The sequence below is a fragment of the Varanus komodoensis genome, unplaced genomic scaffold (assembly GCF_004798865.1).
Source record: "Varanus komodoensis strain SLA01 unplaced genomic scaffold, ASM479886v1 scaffold2, whole genome shotgun sequence".
Classification (NCBI taxonomy): Eukaryota; Metazoa; Chordata; class Lepidosauria; order Squamata; family Varanidae; genus Varanus; species Varanus komodoensis.
The window spans coordinates 53,977,102-54,004,935 of NW_025335568.1; the positions used below are offsets into that span (position 1 = coordinate 53,977,102).

General features: G+C 43.7%; 1 protein-coding gene across 1 annotated transcript in view; it reads left to right on the top strand.

Moving 5' to 3' along the window:
- Positions 1 to 27,834, top strand: part of MTA3 (metastasis associated 1 family member 3) — a 146,360-nt gene that overhangs the window by 96,951 nt on the left and 21,575 nt on the right. The window contains exons 15-18 of the mRNA XM_044429189.1: positions 5,524 to 5,610; positions 6,876 to 7,025; positions 16,094 to 16,125; positions 25,118 to 25,272. Of these exons, the coding sequence (XP_044285124.1) occupies positions 5,524 to 5,610; positions 6,876 to 7,025; positions 16,094 to 16,125; positions 25,118 to 25,272 (424 nt within the window). The remainder of the gene's footprint in view (positions 1 to 5,523; positions 5,611 to 6,875; positions 7,026 to 16,093; positions 16,126 to 25,117; positions 25,273 to 27,834) is intronic.

Here is a 27,834-nt window from a genome sequence, read left to right on the forward strand (position 1 = left end):
GTTTGGATTGAAAAGTATTTTGGTGTCCATATAGTCTGATTTGTTGCAGGAGTGGCTTCAAAATTTGCAACACTAAATTGTCCTATTCTTACATTGAGCATTTTGAACAAAACAGGTGGGCTGCAAGTTATGTAGTTCCTCAAAGTTTCAGTTGGCCAAATGTGAAAGTGTTGGATTTTGAAGCCCCCTTAAAGTGACTAATGGTGTCCTGAAGGCCCCAAGAACCTCAGTGGTGGTAGGGAAGTCCTTTGCATACATTCAGGTTTGGAAAGATAGATGGTTTTGGTGAAAAATTCCCTTCCATGGAAGCCATGTATTCAAAACAGAAATGCCAAACCTGATTAAATGTTGAACCTGGTATACCTGAGTTAATATGTCTCTCTGTACTGGTTACTGGGCAGTGTGGGAGGGCATTGCACTCCCATCCGGCTTTGTGGGTCTCAGCTCCAGAATGTGTCCAGTGGAGTCACCTAGACCAGATCACAAGGGCCTGCAAGGATGGAGGCAGGGTGAGAATGAATCCTCATCGAGAAGTTGGCAGAAAAGGCCTGGCAAGAGTAGGAGCCAGTAGCAGGCAAGGATCAAACCCTGGTGAGGATGTTGCAGGAGCAGGGCAGGGTCAGGCAAGAGCAGCAAGAATCAAACACGGGCAAAGGAAGGTCAGCCTGTCTTCTCCAGCAGACCAGTGGGGGCAGCCTTCGCTCTGCACAGGAAAAGCAGGTCTTTACAATGGGCATTTCACAGACATCTGGTTGGCCACTGTGCAAACAGAATGCTGGACTAGACAGGCCTTTGGTTTCATCCAACAGGGCTCTTCTTCTGTGTTTACACTGAAAAAGGATCCTACTTTGAATCTTCTCTATTAGCCATATTCCACGGTGCACATACTCCTAATGATAGGAGCTTAAACACAAATACGGTCCCAGCTCTTGCGCAGTCCTCTCTTGGTGGCTCTGAATACTGTGTGCAAGTGAGTCATCTTTCTGTGCTGCTTTTATACAATCCAAAGGAAGAATTTGCAGATTTGTTGCTCAAGGATATCTCTTGCTTCCACATGTTTCCCTTTTAAGTAACATCAAATGTTGTGCCAAATTTTTTCCTGAATGCTACTTTGTTCTAGATTAGTTTAAAATTCCTACAACTCCAAACATGGAGGTCATCCTTGACCCATGACCAGTGAGCAACATCTATATTTGAAGTTGGATGGAACAGAATCTGTAATGTTCCTAATCCTCAATAGAATTCATCCATATGATGCATTTTGTTGGCAGATTAAGTGAGGACTTGAGAGGGGATGTGCATGTGAATGGGTGCCTGCCAAGGAAGGCTGCGGCCAGAGAACTGCAGGTCCTAGTTTGGTGTCTTGTGAACATGGGCTTGATGAAGAGTTGTGCTTTTGTAACTGAGTATAAATATGCTTATTGAGATGCCCATAGCTCAACTCCTAGTAGCTCCAGGAAGGGTAGAGAAGCCACTCTGTCTGAAATCATTGCATGCCAGGATTCCCACATCTGGTGCTCTCCAGATGTTTTAGTCTACAGCTCCCATCGGTCCTGCCCAACATGACCAACATCTGGAGGCCACCAAAGCTGGGAAAGTTGAAGCAGAAAATACTGAGATGGGTGTACTAATGCTCTGAGTTCAAGGTAGTTTTCCTGTGTTCCTGATTATTCAATCTGTTTCCTAACCCAGACGGGAACTACAAAATAGGGACTGGCATGCACATGTATATACTGCTTTCCATTTTAACTTTCTATATTTTTTTCTTCTCGGTAAGGGCAAATTAATGCATGATGCCTGGAAATGGTTGCTGTCTGAGACCCAACCTCTCTTTGGGCAGGACTATTCTGTGATAACACAGAGGCTTTGCTGCACCATCCATGCCTCAACAGCAACGAACAAACATGCTCTGAGGGAAAGCGGGGGGGGGGGGAGATGCTCTGTGGAAAGGGGGGAGATTATATGCTGTATGGTCTCCATCTTCAAGAGGCGTATGTGGCTGTAATTCTTCTCCAGAAATGGTTGCTCATGTGAACTGAGGCAACCAGGCTTTGGGCCTATTCTTCTGTTTGTGAGGGTATCTGTCTCCATGACAGAGAATACTTTTGCTGAATGATGGAGAACTTTAGGATATCTCCAGATGACAGAAATGAGCAAGATCCTTCTTGTGGAGATAAATCGAGAAAAGTGTGCCTGCGCATAAATCGTGCCAAAGGTCTAAAAAGGAGGCCTGCCAAAGTATTATTGTTCAAGCACATTCAGCCTTTTCTTAGCCTTTTGATCCGCTTGCAAATTTTCCTTTGTCTCATGAAGTGACACAGTGGAGCCATCTTCTATGTAAGCAGTGGAACAGTTTGAAGAGGGTGCATGCACTTTTGGGGGCTGGACTGGATAGAGTGTCCTGAGCACACAAATTGTGGCATGGTAGTTAGAAGATGACGTGCTCCAGAGTCAAGCCCCATACGCCATAAACTCACAGAGTCATCTTGGGCTAGTTATCCTCTACCTCACAGGCTTGTGGTGAGCTAAAATTGGTGGCTGAGGAGAAACAGGCAGACAGTCTTGAGTCCTTCGGAGGAAAGTTGAGGTCTCAAAGCACAAAATAAATAAGGCAGAATCTGGTGGTAAACACAACATCATTAGGTGTTTTTCATATTTTGATTCTAAGACTGTTCCTCATTAGTGACAGCATGCTAAGTTTCGGATGTCATTGCTTTTCAGTCTGGGTGACAGCTAATTATAGAACACTTAATTGCCTGAGCTTTGTTGTAGCTATTGTTGCTTTTATTCTGCAGTAGGTTCGCTGCTCATACTTTTATGAGGTAACAATATTCCTGTATCCCATCCAGTTGATATATAAAGTCTTCATCTGGCACTGGATAACAATGCAAACATCCCTGTGCAGGGACAGAGCCAAAATCTGAACAAAAACCTGCCTTATGTAATGAATAAGACCTGCATAAAAGCTGAAGTTTTAGAGACACAGGGAGCTACCAAAAGAACAGGCACAAGGCATTCAAAGTGAAGGACTTCTTGGTGCCTTTGCTTTATGGAAATAAAATAGAGCAACAGATTAATTCTTCCTCATTTAGATCTTTGGGGATGACCCACGTCTCAGGATGAACTGCCTCTGGGAACTGTAGTGTGAGGCCGGCTAGGTCAAGAGGAGACAACTCGCTCAAGGCTTTTGCTTGAAGCAGACCCTAAGCGGGGCGGCCCCTGGCCCCTGCCCAGTGGACGTTTCCCCACTCCCACCCACTTCCTTGGCTGCTTCGGGCCCAAGGGCATCACGCCACCCAGCGCCTTTTACTTGCTGTCGCCAGTGAGGTGTGGGGTGTGGGCTGGGATCAGCAACGTGCCCCTCTTAACATCTCGTATGACCTCCGTCTCTTTCTCCAAACAGGGATATGCTAGCGTTTCAGTTTGGGGTTTGCTGCTAGCCCTGTAGTCTAGCCCTGGGAGGGAAGTGCAGGCAGGCGGCTGGATGGATGGATGGAGTTTCTTATGGGCCAGACCATGTCTTTGCCACTGTCTGGGCACCCCAGATGCTCGCGGTCCCTCGGCTTTTCATTAAGAGCTTGTGAACTGGCCGACACACCCATGCCAAACACCTTTCCCTCCTGGAGTTGTCCTCCTTGCCAGCATGGTCACCTGCTGCTGCTGCTGCTTCTCCTCCTCAGCACTGCTACCAGGTGGAGAGCTTTCTTCACCCCAGCACAGCTGTCTGGGCCAGAGCAAGAGGTGGACAAGCAAGCAGGTTGCCATGGTGACGGGGATGAGCAAGTTTGGGGGCTCTTGGAGCCCACAGCAGGTGTGCAACTGTGGCGATGGCCATGCCACCCCCACCCCCATAACAACCCTGCCCTGTTCTACCAAGCCCCTTGACCATGCATATTTTCCAAAATAACTCATGGACTGGACTTGGGTTCCACCACTGCTGAAAGGGCCATTGTTCCTTTGCAATCGAAGTGGAATTGGGGTGCCTCTGCTCCTTCGCAGCACTGCCTCGGTTCAGGAGTCAGTCCAGATTATAATTCCAGGCAGCTACAAGTTTTGGTTCCTAGTGTATTTTTGTGCCAATGCATTTTCAGAGATTTCTCTTTATCAAGGCTGTGAATGAGTCGGTAAAATTTTGCTCCTGGTAGTCAGAAGCAGAGAGTATCATTTGGAGAATTTGAAGAATTAAATTCCGTTCGACAAAAGGAAATCTTTTGAAACTTGTCAGCATGCAAATATGTCAAGAATTTAACCTTGCATCTGTCTCTTTTGTTTTTGTTTGGCTGTTACAGCTGTCTTTTTGATCACGCATTGTTGTCTCTATAGTATTTATCAGCACACCAGTTGTGCTTTCTTCTTCCTAGTAGCTGCCATTTTAAAGTAATCATTATTTTTTCTAAACCATTTCTGCAGCATTTTCATGCACACCAAAAAAAGATTCATGATCTCATGAGGTGGTCTTGTTTTTAGTGTGGTGCCACGAGGCAGGCTTCATTTTATAGCAACCACTGTGGCTGGTCTTACACTTCACAGGTTACTCACATGAAGGGGCAAAGAATGTTGAAATGCAGGAATGTCATTGTGGGAAGCTGCACACAGAAAGCTTCTGCAAACACTGGAACCCTGCCTGCATTGGGGCCAGGAAAATCTTGTAGGTAGAGAGTTCCTCACCTACTGTGTGCACAGCAGGAATGAGATTTCCAGGTAACCAGGGCCAGTCCTGACCTGCTTCATCTGGCACTGTGAGGACATGAAGGCACAAACTGACATCTCAGCGATGCAGAAAACTTCAGTGCTGGGATGTGAGGAGGCATCTGGGGTCAGTTCAGGCAGCAAAATGTCTCAGTTGTAGCCCTGTAGGGAATCCCTTTCCAGTTTGATTTGTCTCTGTGGTGAGGTTGGTACACCACTGATGGCCATCATGGTGTCTGTGGACCTCCATCTAAGAGGTTTCTGAGCATCATTAACCTCTGCCACAGACTCCCTATTTGTTATAGATTTTAGGACATAGAGAATGCATGCTCACTTCATGTAGAGACAATGGCCGCACCATGGGTTGAGTGTGGGCTGTTGAAATGTAGGTTATCGTGCTGTCTGAACCCATCCGAGATAACTAACCATGGTAAAAAACCCACAGTTCACAACCCAACAACAAACTATGGCTTATCTTCATGGGTTGTTCATGGTTAACAAGCCATGATGGGGTTAGAGAATGGTTCAGCAGCAACCCAGATTTAAATTACATTCAGCCCTTGAGTATGGGTTTTCATGTTGTCCAGACCCAATCCATGTGACCTCTGAATGTTTCCTCAAGATGTTCTTCCACAGCTGCACATTGCCAAGCAAAAGGGTGTGGACAAGCTACCTTCCAGGAAAACTTTTTGGCCATTCCTAATTTTTTCAATGGGGGAACCTCCATAAACTTCTGAGGCACTCTAAGACAGCTTGAAAATAGAAGCTTGTTTGTCATTGCTGCTATATACCTTCTTTGCCCTCCCTAAATAATGTTCTTTCTTCAATTCCCAGATGCTGACAGACATTGTGAATTTGTTGGAAATCCTTTGAAGATTAAAAGCACTAGAAAATCATTATCATGTATCATTGGATACTTGGGTAAGTGCTCTTTAAACCAAATGAATCCTAAGATGATGCTACTTAATTAATCCTATTAGGCAAAGGACATTCAACTAAAATGAGCATGATGTAAATAATATTTAAGGGTGCTTTTTAGGAGAATGTAGAAAAACAACAGATCAGGAAGAACAAGGTTAGAACTTTTCCCATTTGTTTATGATATTTCTGTGCTATCTTTCCTAAGCCAAACAAAGTGGTTCACTGAAAAATGACAGAATAAAGCTATCAAATAAAAACACTGGGGCCTCCAGCACTAGAGGTGAACTGGCAGTACTCATGGAAGTTAGCTTTCACCCAGTCAGGCCAAAAGCGAGGAAGCCTGCCCTGCCATTAGGCAGAATGAGTCAGCTACCCCAGGTAATGGTGCTTTTCCACCAATTTCCGTTTGTCCTTTAAGCTAGACTGCTGTGGACCCATTAAGTTTCCTGAGTACTTTCCGATAGGCTGAAGGATGCTATTCTCAGAAAAACGCTGAATACAGCTCCAGTGTGATCAGACTGTGCATGGAAAGGTTGTGGAGAACTGCTATGTTATCCTTGGCTATAGACAACAAAATGTCTTGAGCTGACAATGTCAGAGGTCCATTTAGCTTAGCATTGTTTACTAAAGCCTTTCCCAACTTTTCATCCCCAGATGTGTGGGACTACAACTTCCAGTACCCCAGACAGGTTGGGACTGATGGGAGTTGCAGTTGGACACATCTGGGGTACAGGAAACTGGGGGAAGCTGGTCTTCCATATCTTCAGGGATTCTACCAAGGACATTTCCTGGCTCTGCTAACAAGATTTAGGAGGTGCCTGCATCTCCTAATCTCTCTGCATGCAGAGATGTGACTGTAGGAGACAAATTGTCAGTGCAGAGTTAATAATATCTGGACTGTGTCTGCTTGACTACAGGAAATCTGGCAAACAGCTAATTCGATATACATGCAATTTTGAAGGAACAAGTGCCAAAAAATGGCCATAACAAGGTGTCCCTAATACACCATTTTGATTAAATTTTGCAGAAGAATTGGTTTCAGTGGCTTTTCTTTTCAGAGCAATAGTTACCGAAACTTCATGGAAACTACAGTGCATTTTTCCATTCTTTCCACCTATGAAATGCATATCTGGAGCATATAATAGTAATCCAAGTTTTTAGCCACATTCTACCAGGAAGCAGAAAAGCAACAACGCACAGTCTCCAAAATTATTACTGCTGTTATTTGACGTAACCACAACCATTTCCTTTGAAAAAAATTACAGAGATTCATCCTGCAATGAAGCCTAATATAATCAAGTCAACACCCAGCCTTCAGAGTTCAATGGCAAAGCGATTGCTGGCTCCCCCTGGCCATTCATCATTAAGTATTTTGGGAAAGAGAAACTACAGCCATCATCATAATGGGCTGGATGGTATGTGCAAACCTGAAATATGAATGGTTGTCATTTTGTCATATGTGTATACATCAAGGTAGCATCAGATCTGTGCTTTTATGAATGCGGTGCTGATTCCTTATGCAGTAATGGTGGACTCGATGTACCCATGCCAATAGGACTGGATCCAGGCAGGAAATCAGCATGCTCAGGTGAAAATTATGGAATGCAAATGAGGGATGTGTGAGGAATCCACTTGGGGTGGAAAGTCTGCCAACCTCCTGGGCTCTGGTCTGCTTTTCGGTGGCCCAGGGACTGAGCAATTGAACCCCACATGTAGTGCAAGCAAAGCACTGACTGGGCATTGGGAATGGCGGCTGGCACACCTGCTCACCTGCCCCCTTTCCCCATGCGCCACCAGCAGCAAGGGATGAGTCAGGTTGGCCACCAGGAACAGCAGCAGCAAAAGGTTCCTGCTTGTGCAGCCAGGGGCCTTTGAATGCTCACGGGCTTCTTCTGGGCTTGGCTTTCTTCCTTAGAGGGGGATGACCATCTAAAGTCGTCTGACAGGAAATCTGATGGAACTGGGTTCCGGAAAGGTTCGGCATAAGCCTAATGCAAACATATAACACCAAAAAAACCCCTTGGAAATGTTCACTGGTCTCCTGTTGAGTGTCAGCTGGATCACAAAAATGGAAAGCTAAGGGAATGGAAGAAGGGAAGGGAAATTTCTTTCTTGAGTCCCTAACAGCTTATAGTATCTCCAAAGTAGGTATTGCCCACTTGCATCAGGAGCCTATCCTGCAACATTGTGTTATGGATCCCACATGCATTCTATAATTACAGAGCAAGAAAAGGTTACAAGCTGTCCTTTTGGAAGCATTTTTGTATAGATATATAAGTGCATGTGATCTAGGGCCGGCCCTACCATAAGGTAGTGTGAGGCAACAGCTTCAGTCAGCTGGTCAGCAGCAGCAGCAACTATCCAGCTCCTCCTCCTGTGTTTCCCAGCCATCCCCAGTTCTTGAACTAGGCTGATCTCCTCGTTTGGCAGAGGATACTATCGCATTAGTGCTGAACTAAGATTCAGCCGCCAGTCCAGTCAGCCTTGTGGAATCAAGGAGGGCAACATTTTGTTCTTTGTCTCGGGCAGCAAAATGTCTTGGCCCAGCCTGTGTTTATTCCACTCTTCTTCAGTGAAGCTTCAGATAGCATGGATATCCCTCACCTTTATCCTCCAAACAGAATATGCTAAGAAATCAGCCCACAGTATTTCAACATTTTCACTCTGTATGGGTGTGAATGCTGGACAGTGAAGAAAGCTGACGGGGAGAAGATTGCTGCATTCAAAACATGGTGCTGGAGGCAAGTTTCGGGAATCTCCTGGACTGGCAGAAAGATGAACAAGTGGGTCCTGGATCAAATCAAGCCAGAACTTGCCCTGGAAGCAAACATGATGAGACTGAGGCTATAGTACTAATGCTAGGGAGAGTCAAAGGCAGAAGAAGAGGGAGACAAAATATGAGATGGATTGATTCCATAAAAGAAGCCACAGCCATGAAATTAGAAGAGTTGAGCAAGACAGTCAAGACGGGAACATCTTGAAGGCCATGAGAGATGGCACGTAACAACGATGGCATTTTATTGCTTTGGATATGCAAGCCACTCTGAAAGCTGTGACTAAAGAGTGGCAACAAATACGCTTCAGATAAATAAATAAAATACGTAGGCACACAGTGCAAGTTCTCCTTTCTTCATCCATGTTCCAGTCGCTCTTTCTTCATCCCATTGTTCTATTTTGAATAACCCGAACCTGAGAAGGGACCATCAGTAAGGCAGCCTCATTTAGAAGCAGCTTCCAGTTGAGAGGGGTGAGGAAACTTTGACCCTTCAGATGGAATCCTACTCCCATCAGCCCCAGCCAGCATGTCCAATGATCAGGGATGATGGAAGTTGTATTCCAAAAACATCTGGAAGCTATAGATTCCTCAATGCTGCTTTATCGTATATTGGCTAAAAGTCTGAGCTATAAATCATGCTCATAAATTCTACTTTATCCTTGACAGAAACTTACTAGGTGGTCTTAAGGCAGCCTTCCCCAACCTAGTTCTCTCCAGGAGTTTTGAACTACAGCTCCCATTAGCCCCAGCCAGAATAGTCAGGGATCCTACAAATTTCATTTGTTTTCGGTTTCATATCTGCAACACCAGTGGCTGTGGTGGTAATGAGATGGTAATGAGATAGCCAGTGTGGTGTAGTGGTTAAGAGGGTAGGACTGAGATGATCTGGGTTCTAGTCCCCACTCAGCCATGGAGCCAACTGGGTGACTTTGGGCCAGTCACAGGCTCTCAGCCCAACCTACCTCGCAGGGTTGTTGTTGTGGGGATAAGATGGAGGAGGAGAATGATGTAAGCAGCCTTGAGCCCTTTGTAGGACATAAATGAAGGAAGGAAGGAAGGAAGGAAGGTTCAGGGTTGATGTAAAGAGGGCAACAAGGCAATGTGTGTGAGGAATTTTGTGCAGTGCACTCTAAAGCGTGGAATAAATGCTTGCTGTATTAACTAGGTTTGTATACTGAATCAGACAAACCATGTTTGTGTGTGAGAGAGAGCAAGAGAGAGAGAGGAGGCATGACAAGCTGTGCTTGAATTAAAACTTGAGAGAACACATACCCAAGAAGAAGATTATTTTCCCTCTGCCCTGCATTGCTATGACCTAAGTTGGATTTAATTCTCACTTCATTCAGGTTATGGAGAATAGTGCTTAAGCGATGGATTGTCAGTTTTCAAATACAGGCTTTTAACAGATATAGGCTTTAAACTTTACATATGAATATTGATCTTCTATAAATTTAATTCATTTCCTTAGTAATAGACTAAAATCTACTAGGAAGGTTAGCATAATTTTCATTCTCAACTCTGTTGTGATTATGGATCTCAGTGGCTGGCGAGTGTTGGTATTTATGCAAGATATATGTTTATTGTTTAGTCAGACTGAAAAAGCCTTACTGGAACTGGCTATTTTCTGAAATCTCTCTTTCAAGAGAAGATTCAGGTTTTGCAGTCCTTCAACCATATTTTCTCCCACCTCACACTGATCTCACCTGCTTGCACGAGCAGTTACATAAAGAGGAAAGGCAGAGCATTTACCCCCTCCACAGTCTGAATTAAGTTCCTGCCTCAGTCGTGAGTCTTCAGCAAGCAACCATTTCAACCGGAGCCCGAGCAGTGGTGGGAGGAATACTACCTTACGGAGCTGATGCAAGGATGATTCAAAATCTGTGTGAAACAGTTTGACACTCAAAGCACTGTATAAATGCTAAGGATGATGATGTCTCCAGTAGAACCATTAATATCAGGCCCCAGTCAAATTGGAGGGCTCTGCTTCATTTCAAAAAGACAGAATGATGTAGCCCCTTGGAGACACAGTGTTCCAAAGGTATTCAGCCTTGCTTGGCAAATACAAGTTGCATCTGTCTTTGTGCACAGGATCACCTGGGGAGTTGCCGGCAAGCTTGCAACCCTGCTGAGACCAAGTGGAGACACCAACTGTGTGTGCCACTGAAAAAAAGCTTCTGTATGATCTGCAACAATTACATAAATTGCAATTTCTGCATTATTTAATTACAGGGAAAGGCAAATTTTTATCCTTTCTTGGCTGAAATTACAGGAGTGCTGTTCAGTGTAGCTGTTCCAGTTCTTCATTTTGTCACATCGCGTGGGCAAATAGATTGGGCATCCTCTGTGATAATTTTTAGAGGGGATTTGTTTAAATTATTGCTCCCATCTCTTTTGCCCATACAATCACCAAGGTGCTTAATATTGTGTTATAGAAATGGATTTCAACAATAAAATATAGAAAGCATTAAAGCAAAGCCAAAGGTGAGCAAGATTCCTGTGATTTCATTCAAAATGATCTCTCCTCAAATGAGCTCATTTAGGGTCAGTTGGCAAAGGGCCTGAATTAGCTCACTTTAAAGGTCACTCTGGTTTGAGCTTCGAGTCTTACCATGCCTTTTATATGCCATACTCCTTATCTACTTTTTTGCTTGATTATTCAGATAAATATTTGGCTTGCTCGTGATTTTGTAGCTCAGAGTTTGGTGAGCATGACTGAGCTGGACAGAGTCAGGAAATAAAGGCTGAAGGCTAGAAATGCTGCAAGCACAATCCTATTCGTGTCAAGACAGATAAACCCTGACAACTCCCAACGTTCCCCAGCCAGCATGGCTCTCTGGGGAGGACTGGGAGCCATAGGACTTTCTTCTGCTTAAACCTGCATGCTCTCTTCTGACCAGTCTTAGGAAGACAATGCAGGCAATTAGTTAGAGAAGGGCCTTTTCAGGGGTGGTGCCCCAATTATGGAACATACTCCCCAGGGAGGTTCGCCTGGTGCCATCACTTTATTCTTTTTGGCGTCGGGTGAAGACCTTTTTATTCTCCCGATATTTTAACAGTTAATTGGTTTTATCCTTGTTTGTATCCTATCGGATGCAGTGTGCTGTGTATTGTCATTGTTATGATTGATTTTTTTTTTTTTTTTGGTTTTCTTTTCTTTCTTTCTTTTTTTTTTGTAAGCTGTCCAGAGACTTTTAGTATTGGGATGGCATATAAAATTTAAAATAAATGAATAAATAAATAAATTAGCATGTCTAGGCACACGCGGTGGACAGAGGAAGGAACATTCCAGCACTGGGTGCAAATGTCTGCACAAGCACTAATAGAGTTGATGGCTATCAAAAGGCTGAAACTTCTGCACAAATGGAACAACAGCTTTGGGCTTTGCTTTGTGTTTCTCATGCAATATTCTAGCACCGGGGCAGGTGACCTGGTGCTTTTAGATGTTGTTGGACCGTTGCACTGAAATGAAACAAGCACTGGAACATTCAACAGTTGTTTCAGGTACAAAGAATGGGGCTTCGGCGAATGGGGCGGCATAAAAATGTTTTAATAAATAAATAAATAAATAAATAAAAAGATTATTACTGGCCCATTAAAAGAAAGTCTGCAGCAGGGCTGGGCAGCTTGTGGCCAGTGGGGTGCTCTGGTAGTCATCCGCCTCAGTTAGCATGTCCGATGGACAGGGATTATGGGAGTTGGAGCCAAAAACACCTGGAAAGCATCACGTTTTCTACTCTGGCCTGATGTAAGAGGTAGAAGAGGAGCTCTTCTGTCATCAGGATGCAGGATGAGCACCTTTCAGATGCAATGCTATGCATTACTATTTTTTTAAAAGGATCTATTTTGAATCCAGGTCTTGTTGAGAGTACAGCTGGTCATTTTGGATAAGATTAACATCTCCATGTATACCAAAAGGGTATTTCAGCCAGGTTCAATGAGTAAAGATAGACAGATTTGGCGGTTAAACGTTCTCCCAAATTTAAGTGGTTTAACTCTCAATTTCTTTCCATCCCACTTATGAAGATTTGTGAATGTTGTGAATTCTGCAGTTCTTATCAGAAAACAAACCAAGCAATATTGTCATTCTTCTTCAAATTCATTAGGCATAGCTATTGGCAGCAGGCATCAAAGAGCAGTGTTTATCTTATCCAGATAGAAACAAAAAAACAGAGCAAGTCAGAAGGGGTCTCCCAAGCCATCTAGCCTGACCCCTTGGTCCAGCTGTTTTCACTCATGACATGCCTGCCATGTCAGATGTGCATGATGGCCCTGCTTCTGCATATGGATCCTTCTTGCTGGATTAAGGCCCCTTTCTTTTGTGAAGAAAACAAGTACTGAGGTTATTTTCACGTAAAAAAATATTTACGTTTCCATTTTTTCCCATTCTTCACTTGGCTTCAGCAAAGGTTCTCAGGAATCAGGTTTTCATCCAGTGTAGTGCCAAAATGTATAGGCAGATTTTTGACAAAACTAGATAAACCCTGGAAGTACCCAAGTTAGCAAATCAGCCACTCCATCTCTGGATCATTTCTTTTCAAGTTTCATGCTCTTGGGACACAAAAATTCTTCTGCCTGAAGAGGACTCCTAATCTTTGGATGCACAAAAATGCAGGCAAATACAGCGTGCCAGTGGAGTCACAAAAATGTGAAACTCAGCATGAACAGCTAAATAGTAAGCGGCTTCAAAATGTGAATCTGCATCAAAACAAATTGCTCCATTGCAATATTTACTGTAAGCTTCTTTGTGTCTCTGTGAGAAAACTGAAGTATCCATCTTCTAAATACAATGAGCCTAGTAGAAGGAACAACACCAAAGGTGTCCATTTTTGTGCCTGATCTTTTATTTTTCCTTCATTGATTTTTTCCTCTCTGAAATCAATATTCGACTCTTAGTTTATTTATTTATTTATTTATTAAAACATTTCTTGTTCATTTCCTTGGAAAACAAAATTCCAATATACAATCCTGAATCAACTTAATGTCTCATCTGTGACATACAAACACTGTGCTGGGAGTTACTAGAAGGAGCTGCACTTGTGTTACTACATTAAATCTTACATTGTTGTCTTACTTTTCTTAGTCTCATGTTAGATATCTGTGCCATTTCACACGCAAACTTAGGTGATCTTAGCATACTTGCTGGTTCTCACACACTTCACATTAAAAAACAATGCAAACAAAACAAAAACAAAAATGATGATGCACCTGAGCTTTTCTTTTGAAAAGAGAAAGGCAAGATCTAAATATAAGAAAGAATAAATCAAACAGATAGTGTAGCAAATTGTTGTTAGGGACAGAGCTATTATTTTTCTTAAAGGTCCCCGGGGTCCCAATTTCTTCAAGTTCTCACTTTCAGATGGGAGCACATAGACAAGGCAGAATCCATCATAACAATAACCCGCTGTAGTGGTCCTTCCGATTTTCATAAAGTTCCTGCCCCAATTTGCTCGAGCCCCACAGACTGAACCCTGTGGGAGAAATGAAGCACAGAAAAGAGGCACCGTCTTACAGTTCATATTCTGAAAATGCATTTCCTTTCCTTTTGCTAAATGAGTTTGCAACTTGTGAATTTGTGGACTAAAATGAGTGCATTTGTTTATAGTCTCAAGTCTTAATATTACATAAATATAGATTAACCTCAGCCCCCTTTGGAATGCTCAAATCTCCTACACAGTCAGCATCTCATGAGAGCAAGCAGGGATGCGCACACTGGCATACTGGGGAGGAAAGTGATAGCTCTGTCTCCTCCATCGCATGGTCCCGCAGGCTCCCACCTCCTCCCTGTATTTGAGGGCAGGCCTCTGCAGCACAGAGCCAGCATGGAATTGTGTCCATGGGACACCCTGCTTGCCTCCTTTGATGATGGAGAAGTCCGGACTAGGGGAGTTTCATGGGTCAAGCAGCCAACTTGCTACAGGTTCCACACTTCTGCGCTGCAGCTTCTGACCAGTGGCAAGCACATGACAAAGGGGACAGAGGCTTTAACCTCATGGTTGATTTGAATGCCAAACGGGGCTCAAAGGCCGAATGTGTAACTTTACAGATGTTCCATTAGGGCAGGTTTCTCCAATCTGGTACTTTTCAGCTGTGTTGGATTACAACCTCCTGCATCCCCTGAGTGGGGATCACAGGAGGTATAGTCCACCTACAGGTTGCCAGGTTGGGAAAGGCTGTCTTAGGGCACTGTTTTCATTTTGAGATGGATTCCATCCTCCTTCAGGCCTCTTCATTTGAACATAAGAGATATATGGATTCCTGCGAAATGCTTCTTGACTGCTCCATGATTATTTTTCTTATCTGCATTGGGGAGCTTTGTCTTAATTGTCTAGCTGAATTGCCAGCCTCATTTCCTCAAGTAATTGTACTGCTTTTAGGAGAATTGATTAGTCACTTAGCTGAACTCAAATGCTCACTCAACACAACTTGCCAGACCATCTGGGTATGTATATAGGAAAGAAATTATACATAGGTCAAGCTTGATTTTAGGAACAAGAAAGCCATTTGCAGGTGGCTGCTAGCTTTTTATTGATTAATTGCATTTTTAGACCACACACTAGCCAAAGCACACTGATTACTAACAGCCATAGTAGATCTGGGAAGGACCAAAGGTTGATCTTCAAATGCTCCTAGAAACACCTGCTAACATGGTCAAAAGTGCTGGGAGTTGAAGTCCAAAATATTTGGGAATCTGCTGTTTGTCCATTCCTGAGCGATTTATTCAGAAGAAAGGGTAGTAGACCAGTCTAGTTTTCTCCTGCCATAAGGAATTAGTTTAGCAGGCAAGAAGACACTTCCATCCCCATGCCGGTTAGCCACAGAATGTTCAGAGGTCCTCTGTTTCTAAGGTCAGAGGTGGAGTTGTGAAAAATCCTATGGCCATCCAGTGTGGGCCTAGGGGCCAAAGAACTGTGCTGTTATTGTATTTTAGATCTTAACTGCTTCACTCTGATGTGATATTGTAGCTGTTAACTTATTTAGTCTTTCCATTTCTGCTATTTTAAATCTGTCATTGTATTCCAAATCTTTGCACTGCTGCTGGGTTTTATTTTGTTTGTTCTTTAATTTTTTAGTGTAGTTTTAAACTTTTAAGCTTGATATTGTTTCTGTCTTACTGTATTTTATGGTTTTCATTGTTGTGAATGTTCCAGAGAAATTTGGCTATTCGGTCACATACAAATGAAATAAATATATAAAATAGCTATGAATTGTCTTGCAAATGAACAAACAAAGCACAGCTTGTTTTTTCAATTTTCAATTTGTTTCTGTCCTGCCGATTTTGCCATTTTAGAACAGTTTCTTTTTCAAGCTGCTCTGTCTGGCACCTTTGTTTCAACACAGAGAACTCATGGTTTAAACAAGCCAGACTTCATAAACCAACAACAAATCATGTTTTCTATTTGTGGTTTGTAGCTGGTTAGCAAACCATAGTTTGATTGGCAAGATGGATTCAGACACTTGGATTCAGACATTTGGATTCAGCCAAATTTCAGCAACTCACACCATGGTTTAGCATTACATGCAAACCAGGTCAATGTAGGGCATTCTCTGTGTGTGTGTGTGTGTGAGTGAGAGAGAGAGAGAGAGAGAGAGACTGAGAGAGAGAGATGCCATTATGGAGATGTAAGAAAAATATTAAAATTTTGCTTCAAAGTAAAAGTGAGCACAGGTCTAATCTAAATTGTTCTATTTGTGTATGTATGTTTTTAGGGCTCTCCAGTCATGCACATGGAACTAAAATGGTAAGTTCTCACATTTTTCTCCTTTGAATTGCTTTGAAGTTTATCTAATTTAGTATTTCTTTTATTTAAAATAGTCTAAGCTGTCTTTTAGGACAGAGCCTCTCCTAAGGCAGCTTACAACATTAAAATTCTCATAGTAAAAATAAATAAATAAAACAAATACAATATTTAGGCAGAAAACAGTTGTAAACTATAGACCACAACATTACAACATTAGTACAACTCTAAAGTAAGCACGTAGGTTTTCAGGACCTACCAAAAAGACTGCAGTGCCTTGGTCTAGTGGCCACATAATGGCATCTCATTCTAGAGGTGCAGGGCCACTGCAGAAAAAGTCCTTTGCATGGAAATGAAGCTGCAAGTCACATGAACAGGGTTCAGACAATACTCCACGGCTTGCTGTGAGTGATTTCTCTCAAGATGGGCCACTGCACCCATCCAGGGTCCAGGCTGAAAATGCTACCACCATTTGGCGAGTTGTCATGCCATGTGAACCTGGCAAGTATGGATTATATGAGAGTTAAGCAAGGGTTGTTTAACCAACACATAACCCATGCTGGCTGCATTCTTACAAAACAGCACCCCCCAGTGGGTCACATGCAGAGGTTGCATATTCTAAACAGTGGCCACACACACCACTGTTCATAACCTATTCATAATCCATGGTGGCCTCTTATGTCATGTAACTAGCTCTAATATCTTCAGCGGGGTTTACTCTTCAGGTGGTATCAACCTATTCTTCAGAAGTTGCTAGTAAATTCTTTTGACATCTATGGTATGGCTGCTTCTTTATCCACTACTGAATGGGAGCCAAAAGTGTTAATCTGGAGACGATGGAGGCCTAGGCATAAAGTGCTAAACTGCTTCAAAGTTTATTCTGTGTGGTCTTGGACAAATCAGCTCTCTTCCTCCATGAGCTCTTAGCACAGGCTGAAATTGAAATAATATTTTTAGTGCCTTCCTGCAAGAATATTTTATGGCTTTCTCTTGTTTGTTCATTGTCGAGAGAGAGAGATTGCTATTTTGATCTGCTTAAAAATTATGCTATAAATCAGGAAAACACAAGCAACGTTTCCCCAGTCAAAGCTAGTACTTAACAGCTGTCCATTTTTAATAGCCTGTTTTCTTTTGAAGAAATGAAGATTAACAGCTGCAGGGCCTCAGAGAAAACTGGAATGGTAACATAAATAATTCCAGTTTCTTCTTGCTATTAAAAACCCACAAATGTGGCAAAGAGATGCCAAGACCCCACAGTGAATGGAGAAATGGGAAGCTAGGATCATACCTGGAACCTATGTAGTAGCCCCCCAGTTGAGAATGAAATGGAAGTAGCTCTTAGGTACTCTGTTAGGTCAAGAGAAACAGTTTCAAGCACCATCAGACGGCAGCGCCTAGAATTGTCTAAACAGGAAAACAGGAAACAGTGGATGTGTCCAGAAAGATGCACTCGCTGTACTAGAAAGAAACCAGCTATTGGTTACCCTGTTTTAATTATTCTTCCTCTACGACAGTGGTGGTAAACTTATGGCATGTGTGTCACAGCGGGCACAGAGAGCCCTCTCTGTCAGCACACGAGCCAAGTCACCCCAGCATCACCCCAGCAGCCAAGCATCGGATAACAGTGCACACTGGGGCCATGCGCATGCTCATAAAAGGAACAGTGGAGCCAGGTGATGACATCACGAGCCGCGACTCATTAGCCCCGACTCGTCTGAGCTTTCACATGGCTGGTCAGTGCACTGCCAAGGAGAGATAGATAGATAGATATGTGCTTGGACTGGCTGTGAGTTGTTTTTTCTAAACTAAAACCTCAGTATTCAGGTTTTATTGCAGTGTTGGTACTTTACAATAAATAAGTGGCTTTTGGGTTGCAGTTTGGGCACTCGGTCTCTAAAAGGTTTGCCATCACTGCTCTATGACATAGTAGGAGAAACCCAAGACCAAGTAGCACATGCAGAGGAATTGGGGATTGGTAATTAGAAAGGAATCTCCTTGCTAGTTGCATTTTTTTCACTGGCAGCAGCAGGCACTGGGGGATGGTCTACTGGGTCGTCAGAAATGGCTTGCCAGGCCCTCCAAGCGCTGTCCTCCCCTGCTGCTATGGTGGGAATTCACCACACATGTTGTCTCCACGTGTGGGTCCTATACTGCCATCACAGCCAATGCACACTTGCTGATTTTTACACTTGCTAGAGAGTGTTCACCCCATGTAGAACAAATGATTAGGGCCAAATAGACATTTTCTCTGTATCTATTTGCAATGTCTCCTCCCACCTACATTTTCACTGCAAGACTGCTGCAGGCACTGGGGTCCTGAAACAATCTTAAATGACAATCAAGCTGTACCCCCACTCAAGGGTACTGATTCAGATTAGGTCTCCTGCCTGTCTTAGAATAGTTTTTTAAAAGCTGCTAGACACAAATTTAAGTTAATGCCAATTTTCACCTTATATAGTATATAGTATAGTATATCTGCTGTATAGTATATCACTCTGTGCATCTATTCAAAAAGAAGTCCCATAGAATTCAATGGGATTTTCTTCCAGGTAAGTGTGCACAGCAGTGGTAGGAAGTCTTTTTCAGCCCAAGAGCCAAACTCAGTTCTGGAAAGGTTTTTGAGACTCTTGTGGCAGTGCTGTGGGAGTCAACCCAGCTAGAAATACTGGCATGTTTTAAGCTGAAATCTTCTACTGCTATTTAACAAGTCTTAGAAAAGCAATTTCTAAGACTTCTAGAATGGAAGAAAACCCTGTACAAAAGCCAGGAAACGGCCAAGCAGCAGGTGCTTGGGGAATGGGGAACACAGAAGGGGGGGGGGGCTACACCGAAGGGGCCCTACAGAACTCCAGAGTGGCCTCCAGGCCTGAGAATCCCTCTTCTTGGTTTACAGGATTGTAACAAGGCAGTAAAAGTCTTTCTCACCAGCTGAGTTTTGGCTAGCAGCTGGTCATCCCAAATTCATATCATCCGGTGACTCATTGCTCTGGACAGATCTCTGGCTGTAGGTCTGGTCTTCACTTTACCCTGATACAAATGTGAATGCTCACTGTTTGCTGCAAAATAGCAGAATAGCTCAGTGATCTAAACAGTCCAGAGCAAAATGCCAGATGTTTGCACTAGGACTAAATCAAGATTGTTGCTCATATGCATGTTTCCTGCAGGTACACAGGGTATCTGCAGACATTAATGTCATCAAGGGTTCATTAGAATGTCGCCACAGGCTTTTTAAAGAGAATTCATTAGATTTCCTAAATCTAGCACATACAACTCATAGCTATAACAAATTCAGATGTGATCATATGTAATCAGTGCTTTGTGTTACCTTTTCTATTAATAGGATATGAAATAGTGTTCTTTGTATCTAAAATAACCTTTGCTTTTCCTTCCAGTTAATTTGCTACATTAGTAATTCAAAATTTCCATCACACAATTCACCTATTCTTAAATTTTGCTTTCTAGGGGAGAAAGCTGGGTTACTGCATTTCCCTCATTAATCATTTGCATCAATCCATCTCAACACTTTTGATTAACTCAGAAGGTGCCCTGATTAAATGGGCAGCAGATTTGAAAATGACTGTTATTTCCATAAAGCTAGTAAAAAGCCATCTTAGAGAAGGCCCTTCCTTAGAGATAGGGCAGAATGTCTCTTTTAAGATCATGGGCTGTACCTAGTGCTAGCCATTGGTTTCCTTGCAGGACAAGTCAGCAGAGACCCCAGGCTGAGTTAAGGCTGGTCTAGAGCAGGAGTGGAAATTAATTTTAGCCTTAGGCTAAATTCCAACCTGGGAAATGCTCAGGGACTGCATTCCAGCACTGGGAGGGAACTGAGGAGAAAGAAGGCAGGGCCAAACCCCCAGTCCAAAGAAACCAGCACATTGTAGCTTAATGTTTTTATAAGCAGACACAAAGGCTTGGGAGGAAAACCTGTCAATGTTTAGGAATGGGGAAAAGTTTCACAAAAGCTGGAAAACCCATCAAATGATACATCATGGGGTAAAAGAGAAGGAGCTGGGGAAGAGGGCTTGTCCATCTGGGAAAGTCCGGAATACTGGATTTTATCCCTGGGCCTCAGGTTCTCCATCCCTGCTCTAGAAACTGTACCTTTAGGTGTGCTCCCTGCTGCAGAGAAGCCTCTGAGTCATGACTTGACCCCCCTGCATAGCTAGCACGTTGAGTCACCTTTGCTAACCTGGGAAGGTGTGGGCGTGCAGCTGGATGGGCTGGATAGGCTGGCCCCTTCCAGCTCTACTTCTGGTGTGGTGTGCTGTGCTCTACTAGCTAAGTTTATTTATACAAAAAACTAACCAACCCACCCACCAATCCACCAACCAGTGTTGCTTCAAGCTATGAGTAGGGTGGGTACAAACAATGGCTGCAAAAGAGCCAGGCTGGTTGAGCAGTGGCAGCAGCTACCTTCCATAAATCAAGCAACCCGTGAAAAAAAGTTGATGCTGGATTAATGGGAAATAGTTCTAGCCTTCCCCTTCGGGACAACATGCCCTGCTATCCAAGTAGATCCTTCACTGGGGAAAACACTTGGGCAGTGCCCCTCTTGGACCAGTGAGCTAGCTTATGCTTTCCCTCCCTTCCTGCTTGATGCCCGACCTGGGAGCCAAGCCTTTAATCCTTCCTCCCTCTTCCCTTGGTGGCGTTGTTCCCATAGTTTCCGAAGCCAAGTTTAGTTGCTGTTGTTTTAAAACCTCAGCTGTTCTGCCACCTCTTTGCACTCCTTATCTGAGTCAGAAGCCAATCCTTGACCTCTGGAGATGTCCTGCTGAGAGCTGGGCATAACCCATACTGAGGCTTTGATACAGCAATGCTAGTTTCATTAGGTAGGTCTCAGTCAGTTCAGCATCTGCATGGGAGCTCAGCTGCAAGTCTGGTCTACTCCACATTGCACAGGAGAAAGCCAGGGCATAACTCCAGTACACAAAATGACATCTGGGCTTCAGAGATGGGCACGAGAAGTTCTGCAGATGCAGCATGGGTCATTAAGGTTGGTGGGATCCAGTATGTCCTGAGTAGCACAGCACCACATAGCCAATGCATGAGGAAGAGATGTTGGCTAGTCTATTGTGATTCCACCTCCCTTCTCTGGAAGGCATATGCCTGGTGTTGAAAGGCTGGGCTAGGACAAATTTAAAGGAACAGCCCTAAAAACAGATTTTGTAGCAGGTCAATGGAAGGGCTTGAGGCAATTTGTAAGGGTTTTTGACTGATTTGAGCTCCAGAACAAAAAGATCTACCATATATTGTGGTATGTGGTTGGATTATCATGGAAAATTAATAGTGAGAATGTTCCAGCATGTGTGGAATACCTCTGGTTTTTCAGATTTTAATTAAGGGAAAAATTGATCCTAGAGCCCCCAGGGTTCTTGCTACTACATATATTACACCAGAATTTTCTCCATTTAGCCTGCTGTCAGACACCACAAAACAATCAGAACATGCACTAGACTGGTATAAATGTGAAGGCAAAAATTATTTACCCACTTCTTTTTTTGTACCACTGGCAATGCTCATACTATCTTATTCCATTTGCCCTTCCCAAAGTAGTCAGAAATGGCTGCATGGGGATTTCAGAATAATTTCTTTACCAGTAATGGCAACTCTATGCTTTTTCTTGGGAAATCGTCACATCTTCCATATCTGGCAGCATTAAAAATGGAATACCCCAAACTAGCATGTCCACATGCCCAACTGCACAGCAGTTCATCACTCAACCAGTGTAAATAATTAGGAAGGCCTAACGAAATACGGATTGTCCACACAGCCTTTGCCACATCAGATCCTGGGGCAGCAGTAGAAGGCCTGAGGTAGTGTATGAAGGCTGTGAGAGGATTGATGGGACAAAGCTAGTGGAAACTTCATCTAGTTAAGTTGGCAGGAGTGTGTATGGCCCCGCCTTAGACTGAGTCCTACGGCTGCTTTTCCTGTCCTTCATTTAGAAAAGACTTTCCATGTGTTTGAGGTACAGCTTTTATCATCCCTTCCCTTTGGTCATGTGGGCTAGGCCTGGTAGGAGTTGTAGGTCATTACATGGGACTACCAACTCGCTTTGGTTAGGTGAGAGCTGTGTTTTTAGAGTCCCTGGTGCTGTCCCAAATGGGTTTTTATCACTTTTGGCTGGCATGATGGCCATATCCTTCCCAGGAAAGACCAGGCCTGTCTGTGCTCATTCTGTAGCCTCTAGTGTTCACTGCTGCATTTGAGCACGGCCTTGAAAAAAACGCAGGAATTTTAACTGGTACAACATGATGTTGCCAACTTGCTGGCAGGGATTGGCATAGTTCTGCCTGAACTGGTTGCCCACATTTCTGGCTTCGCTCCCTGTGTTTGTTCTTGCCTTCACATCCCTAACGGGCTTTGGATCCAGGGCACTTTAAGGACTGCCTTCGGCCATACGTACCTCCTGAGGAGCTCTGTGCAACCTCTGCGATTTTTAAAAAATCAACAAGAAAGATAATATTTAAACTTATATGTTGAAAGGAAATATCCATATCAGAATGTGATTTCTCTCAAGCTACATACTTCTAAACATATTTTACCCTAAAACATGCAGTTTCTTTGAGCCATGAAGAGTATTGCAAACTCTGAAGTTGTGCAAGAGCTAAAGCGTAAACCATTTTCCACCTGCTCGCTAGTCTGGGACTGAGGGATCATGGCAGTTTGAAACACAGATGACGCGAAACCCTTGCTCTTTCCAGCTCTTGCTCCGTGACACTTGATGCAATGTGGGAAGTGAGTTCTAGGGTCCCCTCTGCATTCTTGAATGTTAGAGAAGGACACGACCTCTTCCCTACAGAGGGATGAGGTCTCTTACTTTGACTGGACATCTGCAGCATTGGGTACTGTGCTATTCTTTGGTTGTCTCCTGAGATCTTCAGGCAATCTGTGCCAAGAGGGCCGAGTGGAACATAAGGGGAAAATGGAACTGTTGGAGCCAAGAATATACCATATTTCTGCCCTAGCTTGCTATGTATTCCCTGCCTGCTCACTCTCAGTGTCCTGGCACTTTTACACAGCTGAAGCATGCATGCACTGTGAAAAGCGGAAAAAGCCATTGGGAAAGAGGCAGGTGGTAAAGCTCACCCTGGGACTATCCATACTGATTTAAACCCTGTGTGTGTGTGTGTGTGTGGGAGGGAGGAATGTTTATGAAGCACATTTTATTCATCTCAGATGGGACTTACATAGGACTGACCAAGGCATAATTTCAGTCCTCTGAAAAAGTCTTCAAAGGATATAAATGTGCTTCTTTCAAGCCAAGGGTTTTCTGTCAGGAAATGAGCACACTTTTGTGAGGAAAAGTTTGCATCCTGCAGAAAGGCTGAGGCCTCACCTGGAATTGTGCTTCCAGAGTGAAAGGAGAGTGATGCATGTTTCTGTGGTTTGGCACCGGTCCAAAGAGATGTTGTTGGGATAGGACATCGCGACACTGTATTTGACACCAGCTTCAGTGGTGCATTGATTGTGGCTTGCAGCAGTGGGAAGACATGCTTCCCCGCGGCTTTTGGGAGAGCACTCTTTATGTCGTGTTCTGCTGTTCATATCTCTGCTCCCTCAGTTTCCTTTTGTTTTGCATCCCCTATTCTCCTTCTCTCAGGCCTTCTAATAAGAGCACATTCAATCTTCCCAGCCTATCTGAACACCACATTCATAACCATTGACGCCAAGGCATTCCAGCATGCTTCTAACAGACCTCACTTGGTGTCAATCAAGCCGTGACAGAAGCAAAGTTCCAGTCATGAGTAATGGACCTGAGCTCCGAGTTAGTGATTTGCCCAAGGCCACCCTGCCTGGACTGGAATTTAAGATCTAGACTAGGCCCAGTTCAACAAATGCATGCAATGTCTTCTCTTGTGAGGTGGTCGAGGCATATTTCTTGCAGTAACACAGGGGCAAAACAGGCAGTGGGTGGTACTCATAAATGGCTAATATTAAAAGGAGGCAGATTTGATGGCTGATATCAGGAGGACAAGGGCACAGCAGTAGGTGCCAGTATTAGTAGGAGGAGCCACAGCAAATAAGCACGTTCTTCCCTGTAATGGGCTGTACTGAGGTTTTCTCTGATCGGAGGAGAACATGCTTCTCCTTGCTGTCCGAGGTGCCCAGGGCAACAAAACTGTATGACCTGAAAGCCCTGCATGCGGTGGGCCACCAGATTACTAGAACTGACCACCAGAGGCATTGCTGCACAAAGAGTTATGCATACACCAAACCTATGCATATAACTCTTTGTGCATATGATTATTAATTAATAACATTCCATATTAGAGAGTGGGAATGCACATTGGACCTAGATTTAATTGCATCTGAAATCCATGGGATTTAAGTTACCTATCCCTCAATTCTTCATGATGTAAACGGTTCTTCTCAAAGCATGTCTAAGTCTCATAGGGCAGGGGTCAGCAGCTTGAGGCGTTCCAGGTGTTTGGGCATACTGTGCCCATCAACCTGAGCCAATTATGAAAGATCACATGAGTTGTCGACTAAAACATTTGGAGGGCTGCAAGTTGCATAGAAAAAAACCATATAGTATCCTTGATATTGAACTGAAGCTCTCAGTGCTGCATTTGGAGTGTTTGCTTGGTGCTGCTCTTAACTGCTGGCTACCCATGCGCAGGTTGAAAGACAGCACAGGCCAGGGATGCAAAAACTTTAGCCGTCCAGGTGTGGCTGACAGCTTCAGGCCAGCTTCAGGCCAGTGGAAAAGCATGATAGGAATTACATCCAGAAACGTCAGATAGGCCACAATTCCCCTGCTCATGATTCATAATAAGGGTATGATTATAGGGAGTCCCCATTCTGTGAATCTTTGCAAAAGCCCGAGAACTTCAAGGGTGCATTGCCATGCAACAGAGCAGGGAGGTGGGCGGATTTCTGGTCCAGGAAAAAAAAAAAAAAAGGTCACTCTTACTTTTTCCACTCTGCATTGGATTGCAAACCATGTTTCTAATTGTTTGTATCTATTTCTTGACAATGATTTCAGCAAGCTGCACACGATTTCTATACCACTAATGGTAAAACTTTACAAGTCGGCACAAGTGACCTTACTCCAGGCGTTACTCCATTGCTCAAGAGGCAGAGGCAAAACTGGCTCAATGCTCCAGACGATGGTTTCTTTATTGCTACCGAAGAGACCAGGTAAGATAAAGGGGGAGACAAGAGCCTCCATGAACCCAGAGCACGAGCAGCTGCTGACATAGTTGGGCGTCATTCTGAGAAAAGGCGGCGTGTTCGGCTGCGTGTGTGACAGAGCAACAAGTGCACATTCCAGTGTGTTTGACAGCTGCAAGAACAGTCACCGCTGCACATTATTAATGTTTATAGGCGTATCTAAACCGGCGTGAAAGCTGTGATCAATAATTCAATAGGCTTCATTTATATATGAATCTCAAATCAACAGCAGATCCTCAGTCCGATTATTCTGTACAGAAGGACTGCCAAACCTCGGGCCTGAGCGCTGTTTTCAGCCCTCCAGGGTCCCCAGGGTCTGAGGAACTCCAAACGGACAGAACTGGCTTTGGCCCCTTTTTCCTAACATAAAACAGCTGCAGTGCATCTCTCAAGGTTTACATGTAGCACTGAGAGTTTAAATGAAAATATTTTTGGCCTTAGCCCTTTTGCCCAAAGCCACACTAGCCACTGAAGGATGGTTCCCCAATTCTCTGGTAAAAAGATAGCTTAATGAACTTTTCCATACCTGCTCTTTTGGAAGGATTGATTGATTGATTGATTAATTAATTGATCGATTGATGATGTTTCTATCCTGCCTATTTATATTCCTTCCTGCAAGGAACCAAAGTTACAAGACCCTCCCCTCCACTTTATCCTCGTGGCAACCTTGTGATGTAGTTTAGGCTGAGAGGCAGTGACTCGGCCAAAGTCACACAGTGAGCTCCATGGCTGAGTGGGGACTAGAACCCAGTCTCCTTAGTTCCAATCCAACACTCTAACCAGTATGTAACACTACCATAATTAAGCAAAAAGTGAGTTCCTCTCTTTCCATTGTGCTTGTTTCTTCCTGGCTGTCATCCTCTAGGCAAGGAGAAGAGTTACCCATACCTAGTCCAGTGAGGTCTGCAAAAGTGCCCCTTTACTTCTTTCCCTATAAGTTATTTACCACTGGGGCCAAAACGTGGGGGAACTGAACTGTTGCACTTGCAGACAATGCTGCAGTCAGGTTCCCTTCACAGAGACCTCATTCCCAACCAGCATGCTTCTGCGTGTAAGCTCCTAGGGGCAGGGAGCTGGCCACTGGTCGTCTGTGGAGTGTCATGCTCACAGATGGCACAATAAGTAATTGTACAGGAGTGCAAACTCTGGGCTTTTGTGTGCAAAGGAGTCTGGCACACCCATCAAAACAATTTTGCTTTTCCACCCATAAAGTTCCTTGGTTCCTTCCTGCTTCTGTCTAACAATTAAGAAATGGTTCTTTTGCTCATGCAAAAGGAAGATTTTTCTCTCCCTGATATTAAAGCTGCCATCTTTCAGTTCTGTGGCAGTTTATTGTGTGGGATTTTTATGCTTCCTGATATATTCTGCATGTGACCATTCTTAGGCTTATCTTTGTATAGAGAACCAAGGCAGCCTGCAGTGTTTTCCTTGCTCAGCCTTTTTATTGTTCTATTCTTTACAAGACTAGTTGCTACCAGTGCAATTGGCTGCAGTGAAAAAATCTACCAATTATAGTTCACCCTTGCATGGTGCGATGATACAACCCAGACTTCAAATATGAGAAAATGGGCAGCTTTACTTGAGATTTGTGTCTCAAATACTCTGGGAGGATATTTACATGGTTGCTTCATTTTTCTAGGCTGCAATCCACCTTCCCCACCTTCCACATGCTTTGGACAGTTCTATCCAGCTAGCCTGCCAGAGGGTCCTGCCATGGGGCAGGAATGCTGGGATATAAAGTCCAAAACATCTGAAGGGCACCAGTTTGGGAAAGAATGAAATAGTCTGAAAGAAGTTTGAAGAGGAGAATAATCTTCTTAAGAGTTTGCATAGCCAGTTCTTTGGACACAAGGACAGGTTTGCATGTCCTGCTTGTTGCAGCATGTGCGGTTCTTTTGCAGGCATTTTCTCTGTTCATCACATTCCAATGTGAACAGCATGCGCATGCGCATAAGAGCCTATCAGTTCTGGGAAACTCAGGGTCTCACTGTACATATAGATTGTTTCAATCCTGGTTTTTTGCCATGAGAAACAAGAACTGAAAATCATGGACATTCGAGGCTGATGGCATTGCAGTTAGCTTTTGATACAGGATCATAAAACTACTTATTCAGTTGCACTAAGTGTTTTGGAGCTCATATGCACAGCTCAATATAGCTGAAACATTGGTGGAATCTCTGCCCCTCTCCCATGTTAATTAGTGAAACGTTAATTGTAGAACTGAAAGAAAAATTAACCTACAGGAATCAGGCATGCTTACTGCTGGGTTTATGCTGTTGGTAATTATCAGCTTTATTTATTTTAAATGTAGGCATTTTGCTGCTTTTAGCAACACTCTAGGCAGCTAGCCATAAACAATAGCTAGCATTTAAAGAGCTGCACAGGATTGTGCAAGAGGCTAGTCCACTGTGAGTTTTCACTTCTTTTGGTGTCGGAACTGAGCTGTATGCAGCTGCTAGAAATCAGCCAGGAGGCATGGGTTGAATTCCGAGCTGCAGGGCCAAGTCTGAGTTTAAGAATGCACATACA